The 13,381-nt window shown below is 49.7% G+C and overlaps 1 protein-coding gene across 4 annotated transcripts in view; it reads right to left on the bottom strand.

Moving 5' to 3' along the window:
* DHX57 (DExH-box helicase 57) overlaps positions 1-13,381 on the bottom strand; it is a 90,084-nt gene that overhangs the window by 54,185 nt on the left and 22,518 nt on the right. For all 4 annotated transcript variants that reach the window (XM_069769063.1, XM_069769061.1, XM_069769062.1 and 1 more), the window contains exons 7-10: positions 8,681-8,889; positions 8,026-8,147; positions 7,744-7,939; positions 6,784-6,908 (exon numbers count right to left, since the gene is read on the bottom strand). In XM_069769063.1, coding sequence (XP_069625164.1) covers positions 6,784-6,908; positions 7,744-7,939; positions 8,026-8,147; positions 8,681-8,889 — 652 coding nt within the window. The remainder of the gene's footprint in view (positions 1-6,783; positions 6,909-7,743; positions 7,940-8,025; positions 8,148-8,680; positions 8,890-13,381) is intronic.

Genomic DNA, 13,381 nt, shown 5'->3' with positions numbered 1-13,381 from the left:
GAGGTGGAAAGATGAAAACCACCTCGTGAAAAGAAGGAAGGCGGAGGCCTGGGACCACCTTGTCCTGGTGGAAAAACCATAAAGGAAAACCAAATGGAAAAACCATAAAGGAGGTCGGCAAGAAATGGCCGCCAACTCAAACACGCGGCGGATCGAAGAGATGGACTTGAGAAAAGCCACCTTCCGAGATAGAACTGACAGGGAAAACTCCCCGAGAGGCTCAAAAGGGGGGAACCCCTGAGAATAACCAGCACAACCTTTAAATCCCATGAATCCACAGAGGCCCTGTACAGAGGGACAGAGTGGGCTACTCCTTGAAGGAAGGTCTTAACCTGTGGCTGAGAAGATAACGTCTTCTTAAAGGGAAGAAGAGCGCAGGAACCTGGCCCTTTATGGAACTGAGAGCGAAGCCCAAATCCAGTCCTGCCTGAAGGAAAACCAAATGGAAGGCAGGGAAAGGACATAGGTGAAAAGCGGTTGGACTCGCATCAACGAAAGTAAGCCTTTCAGGTACGATAGTAGATCCTGAAAGAAGACGAAGGCTTCCTAGCCTGGATTATAGCGTGACCCATCCGGGCCGAAAGACCGGACGCTCTTAGAACTGTGGAGTCCACAGCCACGCCGTTAAACTAAGCGACCGATAATTCGGGTGGCAGATCGGACCCTGAGACAGCAGATCGGGTCTGTTTGGAAGGCACCAGGGGTGACCGGGAGAAGATTGATGATGTCCGCAAACCAAGACCTCCTGGGCCAATCCGGGACGATCAGAATGACCGACACCCATCCCGCCTTGATCTTTTCGACAGCTTGGAAAGCAAGGGAAAGGGGTGGGAACCGATAGGGGAGCGCGAACTGCAACCAAGGAATGGCCAGAGTGTTAACACCACTGTGAGAGGATCGCGGGACCTTGGACCGACCCAAGGGACCTTCCTATTCAATCGGGACGCCATGAGGTGCACATCTGGAGTCCCCCAATCGAAGAGCAATCCGATAGGAAACCTCCTGAAGTACCAGTCCCCTGCCACAAGGCCCTCGCGGCCGAGGAAGTCGGCGGCCTAAATGTCCACGCTGGGGACATGCACTGCGGAGCTCACCAGGACCGTTACCTTTATCCAAAGGAGGATCCTGGAAACTCGGCCGAGGCCAGAGACCGCCGAGTCCACCCCTGGTGGTAGATATATGCCACTGCTGTGTCATTGTCTGTCTAGGCTGCTGAGAATCCTTACCCAGTGAAGGAAAGACAGAAAGATGATCCGGAACTCGAGGACATTGATCGGCAAGGAGGACTCCTGCACCGACCAACAACCCTGAAAAGAACAGGTGACAAAGCCCCGCGCCTCCACCGAGCGGGCTGACGTCCGTCGTCACCACCTGCCAGGGAACTGAAAGGAAAGATATGCTGTGAAGGATCTACTCTGGGATAAGAGAAGTGACCTCGGCCACCAGTCGAGGAACCGTTTGACCCGGGGGGAAAGCCGGATCGGACGATGCAGGGAGAAGACATACCTGTCCCCCTGTGATAGAATAGCCTGCTGAAGAAGTCTTGAATGAAACGGGCGAAGGGAAAATTGCTCCCGATGTTGCAACCAACCTCCTTAGGACCTTTAAGGCCCATCGGAAAGGAGGGGAGCCGAAAACCCTGGAGCAAGCAAACTTCCTGACAAAGGAGGGATATCCTGTGTTCGGGAAGGAAGACTCTGGTCCGACAAGTGTCGAAGAACATGCCCGGAGATACGAGGCGCTGAACAAGATGGAACTTCTTCCTGTTGACGAGCCACCCGCAACGGCTAGAGTGTCGGGAAGATGGATAGACTTTCGGGAGCCTGAAACCGAAATTCCTGAGCCTCCATGGAAGCGATTACTGAACGAGGGAATATCATCCTGAAGTGTCTCCGACGAAACCTCCTGTTCAGCAAATTGAGATCCGGACTGGGACGAACCTTGTCGTCCTCTGATTCGAAGAGAAGCCTGTGAACCGTTGAACCGTTCCTGTTCTGGGACGGGAACGATTACCCCGGATCTAAGGAGGGAAACAATGGCTGTAAAGAAACCCGGGACTAGAGCGGGGTCTCCTGGAGGTTGGGATTCGAAGAAAACGATCCCAGGGCCGTGAAATGAAGATTTTGTATCTAGAGGATACAAGTGCCCTGGCCCATGCGTCCTCTACTGAGGAGACCCAGACGTCCCTGAGGAACAGGAGAAACGGGCTAGAGTCTAGTCGTGGGTCATGCCTAGGTGGAACTTCCAGTCCTGGACCTGGAGAATCCACCTTAGGAGTAGCGGGGACGCCAGGAAGGAGTGAGTCGAAGAATACCTTATTTTCTTAACGTGCCTGTGGCCTCTGTTGCGAAAAGGAATCTGATGCCGCGAAACGACGCAAAAAAGGCCGAAAAGGACCGAAGTTGCCGCCTAAGAGAACTGGTGCCGCCAGTGGCGTCCTTAATAACTTGGTCCAGCTTGGAACCGAAAAGACGTGATCCTTGAAAAAGCCAGGCTCGTAAGGGACTTCTTTGATGACTCTTGAGCCAAACAGAACGACGGCTGGCAACAACATTACCGGGTGTCTGAGCGGCAGAAGACGCGACGTCCAGAGAACACATTATTCCCCGGCATGAGTAATCTGGGTGGTAACTTCCGCCAGCCAGTCTGGTGGAGCTCCGGCTAGAATGCCCCAATGGAGTTGTTTTAGCCCCTTCGGATACCGACTTCGAAACCCAAGTGCAAGCGGGCATAGGGATGATGCGGCAGGTTCGAGAGCCGAATTCACAAAGGATTCCATGATCCTATCGATGGAACCTGTCAGAGTCGCCCCACCGGACAGCGTGAGGACTGTGTTGGTGGCAAGTCTAGCGGCCGGCGGATCCACAGGGGGAGAGGTCGTTCTCCATCACCTCTCATTCCAGTTGGCGATGAGATCCGGAGGAAAGAGATATGAGACTCCAAGACGCTTTCCTCTTTGAGAACGTCTGGTCGAATTCGCTCTTTCTCTGGCCAGAAGCTCCTCGATTCAGGATGAGGAGCGAATCCCTTGGGAGGTAGTTTAGACCGTCTAAACGAAACCGCCTGATCTGCAGGTTTCGTAGAGGAATCTTTGTAGCCACAAGTCAGATTGGACGCTCCAATGAGGCTTTGAACCATATCCCTCATGATAAGATATGGTTCGACTCCGGCCCCAAATTATCCTCCGAAGGCACATCAGAGAAAGCCTCGCCTGACTCCGGGGGGGGGGGGGGGGATAAGGGGAAACTCGACCGCAGAGAAAGACCGTGGGGCGAGATGGACCGAGAAGATAACTCAGACTGGCGTTCCCGACTGAATCTTTCGCGGCCTGTATTGGAAAACTCGGACAGAGCTTCCTGCGACCCGCTGGCTACTACGGAAGGCTGCAGGGGCAACCGATCGAGCACGGACACAAGGGTCTGGGACACCCGTGTGAGATCCGCTACTGATAGAGACAGAGGGGAGGCCCAACCTGGGGTGGGGACTTCGCTCTGAGGCGGAGCAGCGGGAACAAAATGTGGGTTGCTTACAAGGCGAACCCTGAAAGTGTTTCACTAAGACACAGGAAAAGGTAGGAGGCCGGGAGCGACCTCCCTTAAAATTAGACCGAACGGGCCCATAAGGGAAATGTCAGAAGATTAGGGGTTTGAGTCAAACTGCGGTGCAGAGGTACTCACGGCAGGCGCTGCGGTGTCCAGATGGAAGGCTGCACGGCTTGGAAGATGCTCCTCAGGAACAATAGCCCCTAGGAGAGCAGGTAGACACATCTGGGGCACTCTTGTCCGGAACTTACTGCAGGCCTGAAGAACAGCAGTGGAACAGAAAGATGGAGCTGCTGCCCTGCAGCCTCTGGTGTGATCCGCGCAGATGATGTGCTGTGCCCCCAGGAGAAAATGCGAGCACGTTGGAATCTCCTGCCCTGGCTCAGCAGCGACGTGGGGGAAGGGGCGGAGACAGCCCACATGGCGCCGGTAGGCGGAGATTGCAGGGCACAGTTTGTCGGGCGGGAGAAAGCCCGCCCGAAGAAAGCGGAAGTGAAGGAGCGCGGTACCGGAAGTAGGCCCCGGCGGGAGCTGGGACCTAAATTAGAGGCCGGTGCCGCTGGAAAAGAGACCGCGGCCCCGGAACAGTGCACCGCAGAGCAGCGCGGCAGCCTGCCAGGACCGCAGGGACGGGACGTGGCGCCGAAGTAGGCCCCAGCTGAAGCCGGGACCTAAAGGAGAGGCCGGCGCCGCTGGAAAAGAAACCGCGGCCCCGGAACAGTGCACCGCAGAGCAGCGCGGCAGCCTGCCAGAGCCGCAGGGAGGACGGGACGCGGCGCCGAAGTAGGCCCCGGCAGAAGCTGGGACCTAAATTAGAGGCCGGCGCCGCCGGAAAGGGGATCGCGGCGCCGAAGCCCGCAGGGCGGCCGCAGGGGGGAGCGGTGCCGGCGTCGCCAGAAAAGTGACATTGCGGCCGCTGCGCAGTGTGGCCGCAGGGAGGGCACTGCGGCCCCGATGAAGGGGATAGCCCGTAGTGCAGAGCCACTGCTCGTCTTGGTGCCCCTAGGATCCCTTTTAAAATAAAATCAGCGCCGCCATAGAAGATAGTGCAGCGTATTTAGGGCCAACTACTCCCCCACACCGTGAGAGAGTAAGGGGAAGATCTGGAAATTTAGGGGAAATACTCACCTAAACATCCCACGCAGTTACTAACCTGAAGGTATCAGACGTCCACGGAGCTGTGATGGACGTCCTCGTCTCCTCCAACCGACAGGCTCTGGTGGGCGAGTGGGTGGGGGACGGAGCCAGGACCGGACTTCTGAGCACGCTGGTGTGCTAGGATCTTGGTCCTGGAGAGGGATCTATGAGGATACGGGGTGGCAGTACACGCCGTACTCATAGTCCGCATAGTGGGACTACAGGTGTGACTGTTCACCCTGTATCCCTCTGGAAAAATCTGAAAAGAAACGACGCACATTGAGGTAGATAAGGGTCTAATGAAAGACCCGTGTCCACCTCCTACTGACACTAAGCTAAACTGAATATCCTACTTCCTGTCGGTAGGGTGTACACTGCAGAGGAGGAGCTAACTTTTTTATTTGCATAGTGTCAGCCTCCTAGTGGCAGCAGCATACACCCATGGTTTCTGTGTCCCCCAATGAAAGGCGATAGAGAAAAGGTACAATCTGGATCCACCAAGAGGAAAAAATGGCAGTCACAAGAGGGTGCCCAGGTCCAGGAGTGAAAAAGCGCACAGTGCAGGGACACATGCTGAAAAGCCTGATCTGAGACAGGAAAAGGGGGCGGAGCTAAGCCGCGGGACCAGGGGGCAGAGCCAAGCGCCGGACGGAGCTAAGTCCCGGCAGGAAGGAGCTGACTAAGATAGGCGGGAGAAAAGCCCACCCGAAAAGCAGGAAGAAGAGGGACGGAGCCAGCCCTGCAGCTAGGCCCAAGTGAAGTCGGGACCTAAATTAGAGGTGGTGACCGCCGGAGGATGGGGGAGCAACGCGGAGGAGTGAAAAACGCTGCAAAACAACGCCTGCAGCCCCCAATACCCCTAAAATTAAAGGGGAAAAGACCCCTGATGCCCCACTCTGCAGCTAGGCCCGGAAGAAGCCGGGACCTAGATTACATCAGATGACCACCGGAGCACGGGGGAAGCGGCGAAGAGAGCCCTAAAACTGCTGCAAAGGTAACCTGAATTAAGGGGCCCACTATTACAATAAAGGAAATGTTTTCCTGATCTTCTTTCTTCAGTGTTCATCTTGTCTTTCACTCTGTACCTGGGGGGGGGGAGAGAGAGAGAGAGTACCTCCCCATCCAAGATCGGACATCCAATAATCCAGCATAGTGGGATGTCCGCATCTCCTCGAACAGACAGGCTCTGGTGGGCGAGTGGGTGGGAGACGGAGGCAGGCCTGGGTCCGAATCACCTCAACACGCTTCTGTGTTAGGGGCTGGGGTCCTGCCGACTAGACGTATGAGGACACAGGGTGGCAGCACACGCTGTACTCAGTCTCTTTGTGGAAGTACAGGAGTGACCGTTCACCCTGTATCCCTCCAGAAACCTGAGAAGAAACGCACATTGAGGTAGATAAGGGTCTAATGAAAGACCTGTGTCCACCTCCTACTGACACTAAGCTAAACTGAATATTCTACTTCCTGTCGGTAGGGTGTATATGCAGAGGCGGAGCTAACTTTTTATTTCCATAGTGTCAGCCTCCTAGTGGCAGCAGCATACACCCATGGTTCCTGTGTCCCCCAATGAGGCGATAGAGAAATACTGCTTTTAGCGCAATATTGCCCAACTGTAGGTAAAGCCGAAAAACAGAAGTGCACATGCGCCGCACACGTATTTCCGGCTCATTTATCGGAATTACTTCCATGTACCGAAAATACGTTTGCTGACGTATGCGCATTTCTGCTTTTTGACTTCGCCTACAGTTGGGTAAGTATACTGCGCAGGCGCGATGTTTCACGGCGATATGGGATAACGGAGGAAGTGTCATCCATGTCAAGGACGACGAACAGCAGCCGGGGGGAGGGATGGAGAGGTCCGAAGCAACACCCATTGGATTGGACCAAAAAGATTACCATACAGCGTGGGAAAAATTAAAAGGGTTTTTCGGGGTTATACAGGGAGAGTCAGAGGGTTATATAAGGATTTATGGAATGCAGCGCAGAAGCTGAATAAGGCGATAATTTTAGCTGTTATGTCACAAAACTGATGAGAGGTTCGCTTTTATAATGACCGGGAAACAGATTGGTTATACCTGGTGCAGTGAGTAGTCTGTAACCCTACCTTTCTTCTGTCCTCTCATGGACTTCATCCACAATTACGTGAGTGACACCATGCAAAGCAATGTCACCTTCAAGCCGCCTCAACAGGACACCAGCTGTGCAATACAGAAGTCTGGTGGCAGAAGACTGCAAACAGAAGGAAAAAGGGAATTAGACCTACAGATCATTTGGATTCGAGACGTCCCTCAGGACAGCACACGAGGAGATAGTCCTTCCTTGCCCTATGACTGGTCAGGATCACAGAGAAGTTAAAAGGCCCCTTCCACCTACACTCTCCAGTGTTTTTCAAAGTACTATGGAAGGATGGATGCAAATTGTGTATATGAGCCACTAGAAACGCATATTTAAGATATACAAATTGTCTCTTCAGAGAGGAAGAGGACTAGAACTCTAGTGCCACCTATTGGAAGTAGCAATCCTAACAGTCAATTGTCGACCCTTTAATGAGACTTGTGACATGACTTAGGATAATAGCCAAACCAGAATCTCAATTTGCAGACAATGTGTTTCGGGGTACAGCCCCTCGTCAGTGAAAAAATTCCCATGGATTAAAAAAACAAAAAAAAAACCAAAACACATGTAGAAATGATTGAAATTAAGTATGACATTTACCTAAACTTGTGAGCAACTTTACACAATCACTGGCACTTTTGGCAATCTAGATTTGCACTGTGGCAAGTACCGTATATGTTTACTGTATGTGCCAAGAAAGCTGCATCCACAGACCGTCGTTCAACCAATGAAGATCAATTTGACCACCATTTTGGTGTGGTGTTTAAGGTTTCTATCGCTTTACTACATGGAACAATTACACCTATTTTTTTTGTAGTTTTAAATTGAGTCCTATGATTCACAAACACTTCCAGTAACAGGCTTCTATTAAATATGGCATGCGTGTTTATCAGAAGCCAAAAATGCAGTGTGCAAATAGCATAACCTAGAAACCTGGCATAGCGCTGACCTTAACACTCTCCAGCCTAATCTGATAGCCTACAGAGAGGCCAACTCTCTCCGCTCTCTCTTGAGCAACACGTTCAGCTACAGAAATGGCAGATATCCTCCGCGGCTGTGTACACACGATGTTGGAAACCAGGTTGGCAGATCCTTGCAACGAAGCATCTAGTATAAACTGTGGAATCTGAGTGGTCTTACCGCATCTAGAAAGAAATAATAATAATAGTAAAAATAAGCATTGAACTTTGGACTAAAAGACACGGCGGCTTCTTTAGGATGCATGGCTTACCCAGTCATCCCACATACAACCAGAACCTGGTGCTTTGCCAGGCTTTTCAGTATGGCATCTTGTTGCTCCCATGCTGGCAGCTTCATCCTTTCTTGCAGCATAGATTGGTAACTTTTAGTAGCCTGGTAACATAATTCAAGTTAGTGACATTTCTTAATTAGAAATACAAATACACTAAAAGTGAGGGCTATAGATTTTTCCCTTTTCAGTATAAATACAGCACTTGTCGCTTGCTATGGGCCCATACTGAGCACCCGAGAAGCTTGGATTTTGTAAGAAGCTACATAGTGCTTTTTCTTTACAAATTCATACATTTTAAGAATATATCAGGGCATACTCTTCCACATTGTAACAATATTGTAGGTGTATGGGCCGGGGGCATCATAGAGTGCCTGTTTGTTAGGTAGTCCCTGCATGTGATAAGGTTGTCGAACAGCCACGAGACATGCAGCCGTGGGGACTCGAAAATATTTTTCTAGCACGTTGAAGTCACTTGGTCAGCACACGAGCAAAACACTTTATCCGGGCATGTTCGCTCATCACTAGTGTATACATTACAGAGCCAGTCATTTGTCTATACATTTTTTCTGTAAATTACACATATGGCCATTCACAATTTCTCCAGTGAGTGTTCAGTGAAATATGGGCTATTTACCCGCTTCGTCTTGAAGTGTTTACAGATCTTGGCATTTTCTGTAAGTAAAGCTTTGGGGTTGCAGTATTTTTTGTCCTGTTTTTTCTTGAGATTGACATAACTTTCATTTTCTACCACCACCGTCTCCGATTCCAAGTCATCCAGTTCATCATCTTCGGTCTGGGTAAGTTTACTAAGCTCTTCCCTCACGATATTCAACTCTCTTTTTGCTAGAAAAGAAAACGAGACATACTGGGATCTGGTAAGAAAATCATGTGGCATGAAGAAATTGCAAGGCTTTTATCATGAAAAACAAAATTATGGATTTCAGTAATTCTTTTTTTCTGGATGTGACTTTAATGTCACAAGTGCTGTTCTTTAAATAATGTTGAAAAAGTTCTGTAACTTTTTACTACACGCTTATTTTCATTTTACTCTGCTTCCCGTCAGGTTTTGTGATCATCTAAATCAATAAATACACATTTCATTAGCATATGACATTTCGGTGACGGACTTGTCCTATGACTAGCATTTATTACCAATCCACAGAATAGATGATAAAAATATGATTGAAGGGGGTCCGCATGAGAACTGGGGCTCTGTGTCCCACGTGAAAGGAAAGATAGTGTGACCACAAATATTTATTTCTATGGGTATATTGGGGAGGTAGTGTGCATGTGCCAGGATTGCACCCAGATAATGAATGGATCTGAGGTCACACGTTCACACTACAAACCATTTACACAAGATGCCTTTGTCAGAATTGATGAGGGTCATAGTAGTCGGATCCTCATCAATAATTAATACAAGTCTTATACTATAGATTGGCGATAAAAAAATGTGGTCGTTCGACAAGCTGTTTTCCCTCTGGTTGTTGCATGTGCATGTATGGGGCAGGTGCTGAAGCTGAGCCCGTATTATATGCAGCAGATACCAACTGCATTATACAGCCGGCATCTGCCTCTAACAGCAGCTAAAATTGCTTGCAATGATGACAGCCAGTGACTTACAGTAGGTAACCTTTTGCCATAATCTTTAGCACACAATACAAAACTAAACTTCAGAGTACACAAATAGAGACACTAAGAATAACACATTACACATGTGGTATCGCTATATCCACATATCCATATTTAACCTGTATTGTAAACACCTTAAAACAAAAATAAATAAATGCAGAAATGCATATTTTTTGTCAACACATCTAACCACAAAAATGTAATAACTAGAATTCAAAACATCACACGTCATGTGAAACCAATGGAAAAAAAAAAAGGGATTTTTGTGTACTCACCGAAAAATCCTTTTCTCCGAGCCATTCATTGGGGGACACAGACTGTGGGTGTATGCTGCTGCCACTAGGAGGCTGACACTTAGTGATAAAAAAAAGTTAGCTCCTCCACTGCAGTATACACCCTCCTGCTGGCTCTCAGTTAACCAGTACAGTGCAAAAACAGTAGGAGATCAATAACAATATATGAGCACATAGCATGTCACATATATATGAGAGTATAGCATGTCAAATTATAAAACAAGCACAAGCTAATAATAGGGTGGGAGCGGTGTCCCCCAATGAATGGCTCGGAGAAAAGGATTTTACGGTGAGTACACAAAAATCCCTATTTCTCCTTCGCCTCATTGGGGGACACAGATCGTGGGACGTCCCAAAGAAGTCCCTGGGTGGGGACAACAACAACAGATCAGGCCCTGTGTAACCGCTAATTACAAGTGCGCCACCGCAGCCTGCAGAGTCAAGAATGCATGCGGACTGGACGAATCCGCAAACTTGCAGATGTGCTTTGCCGACGCCTGGTGCCTAGAACCCTCGGTAGACATGGAGATAGGCTGACATCTATCACGGAAGGACTCCTGGATAGTGAAACGAATCCACCAGGCTAGCATGGCCGATGAAACGGCTAAAACCTTCCTCTTACCATCAGGAAGCCTTCCTCTTACCATCAGGAAGCCCAAATAAAGCGTCCAACCTTCAGAAGGAAGCAGCCCTCGAGACGTACCTACTCAGAGCACTCACTTCGTCCAGAATATGGGGAATTCATTCCATTTTGTGGACTGGTGCCGAAAGAGATGAGAGAAGAACGATGCCCTCATAACAGTGGTAATACAATACCACCTTGGCAACAAGGGACAGGGATGGCCTGAGGACAACCTTGCCTTAAAGGTAATAAGGAAAAAAAAGTCTGAAAGAACAGAGCAGCTAGCTCCGAAGACTCGTCAGGATGAGGATATTGCAGAGAAAAAAAGGTCGACCTTCCCTAATAGTAAAGTCTGTCCGGATCAAAAGGAGTCTACTGTAAGACTCCCAGGACCATTAAGGTCCCAATGATCTACCTGTCTGCGATAGGGAAGAACTATGCGTGAAAACTCCCTGCGAGAAAGTCCCTACTTGCAGTTTTGTTGCAATAAAGCGGAAAGATACTAGCTTTGCAAACAAAAAACTGACGTGCTCAGTGCGGATTTCCAAGGATCACTGGGGCCCTTTCTGCTTCCGAAAGGCTTTCGGAAGTAGTGGAAGGGGAGTTATGGAAACTGGTACCACGGAAGAACCAGAGCATGCAGATGGCTCTTGGATCTCGAGGCCGAACCACGAATTCGAGTACATTGGAGTTCAGTCTGGATGCCATCCTATCTACAACTGGAGAGCTCCAGTGAAGGCAGATCTGATGGAAGACTTCCGGGTGAAGTTCCCACTCACTTGAGGAGGAACCCTCACAGCTGAATATGTTTGCCGCCCAGAGAATGTGAGGTACCTCGGCCATGGCGCCTGACCGTGGGTACCTGCTAGATGATTGACGTATGGCACAGCCGTGGCATTATCCAGTTGAATTTGGATGGGGTGACCTGCCAGAAGGCAGTGGACCTGCTGTAGAACTACCGTTCGGATCTCCAGAGCAATGATCGGGAGAAAAAGACTGGCATTGGTAATTACTAATAACCATTGAACCGGGAGAAAGGCCCTGGATGAAGAAGGAGTTCAGAGACTACCGTCTGAAAGTCTGTTTGACTTGCTGAAACCGAGCGGAGCGAAGGAAACTGCTTCCATTGTTGTCACCATTTATCCTCAGAACCCTCCTAGCAAATCGAATGAAATGAGGGGATGAGTGATCAAGTGCACAAGCTCCCTGTTGAAGGGTCATGACCTTGTCTCGAGGGAGAATTACCATCCTTCTGGAAGTGTGCAGGATCATCCTCAAAAAGGATATCTGCTGGGCTCGAAAGGAGGAGAACTTGTCTAAGTTTAGCTGCCAGCCCAGGTGAGAGTGTATCGCAAGTGATATAGACGACTCAGCGTAGTCCTGGAAGAGCGGCTAGACAGTCGACCAAACAGGGCAGGACGACCACGCCTCTAGGGTGCAAGAGGAACATGACAGCCACCATGACCCTTGCGAACACTCTGGGTGCGGTAGCAAGGCCGAAGGACAAGGTCGTGACTTGAAAATGCTGTTCACAAATGGAAAAGCGAAGGAATTTTTTAACCCCTTCACGCCACGGCCCTTTTTCGTTTTTGCTTTTCGCTCCCCTCCTTCCCAGAGCCATAACTTTTTTATTTTTCCGTCAATATGGTCATGTAAGGGCTTATTTTTTGCGGGACAAGTTGTCATGCTGACATGTCGCGACTTTGATGTGAGCCCACATCAAAGGGGAAAAAAAAAAAGACATGCGCCGTACTAGTACGGCGCATGTCGTGAAGGGGTTAAAGAGGGGAAAAATAGGAATGTGAGGGTAAGTATCCCGAATGTCGATGGATGCCAGAAACTCCACCTTTTTCTGTTGAAGTAATGGCTGAGCGGAGGAACTCCATCCAAAGAAGGAGCACCTAGTGAAAGGTTGTTAGAAGTTTGAGGTCCAGGATCGGTCTTACTTTTCGTTCCCCTTTTTGGAAACAAGATCCCTTAGATCTAGACCGTCCTGGACAACCCTTCCTCTGCTGGTTGGGTCTGTAGGAAAAATACGATCCTTTGTTAGTCTCCCGGTCAAAAGATTTGATTGGCCAGTTGTACTGTCTTCGGGAAAAGGTTACTGGTGTGAATCAAAGTAGTTAAGGTCTTCAGCCAGAAGACCATTGCTCTAGCAATCCATGCGGCGGCTAGGGAGGGTAGAGCGCTGAACCCGAAGCCGCAAGACGGAACGAACCAGATTTGCTATCTGACAGTCTGAGGTATTTTTAATTGATGATACATCGGGCAGGGATACTGGTAGGTATACCACAGGAGATACCCGGTTAATCTGCCAAGTGGCAGAATGCGCGGCTGCATCCAGCAGGTCATAGTCACTTGCCATCGCCGCTCCCTTTTGACGGTGCAGAGTTAAAAATTAGGAACCCTCGATCCACCATCCTCTTAACAGGGAAGTGGAGCGGGATCGTCCGCCTTCTTGCATCATCTGCTAAATAGTGGTGATGCAGAGGGGGGTGCTCGGATGCCAAAAAGGGTGCCTCTGTACATCCACAGAGTTCAGGTCTCCGGGTGGACAGGACAGGTTGTCTGGCGTTAGACCTGGATGCAGAAGAGGATACATGGATGCGACACTCTGTGTGCTCGTCTGTTAATGGTGTGGAGAGATCGGTGCCCTTTAACCCCAAGGGTGGTTTGCACGTTAATGGCTGGGCCAATTTTTACAATTCTGACCACTGTCCCCTTATGAGGTTATAACTCTGGAATGCTTCAACAGATCCCGGTGATTCTGACAATGTTTTCTTGTGAC

The sequence above is a fragment of the Ranitomeya imitator genome, chromosome 5, assembly GCF_032444005.1.
Source record: "Ranitomeya imitator isolate aRanImi1 chromosome 5, aRanImi1.pri, whole genome shotgun sequence".
Classification (NCBI taxonomy): domain Eukaryota; kingdom Metazoa; phylum Chordata; class Amphibia; order Anura; family Dendrobatidae; genus Ranitomeya; species Ranitomeya imitator.
This window is presented reverse-complemented; position numbering and strand designations above follow the sequence as displayed.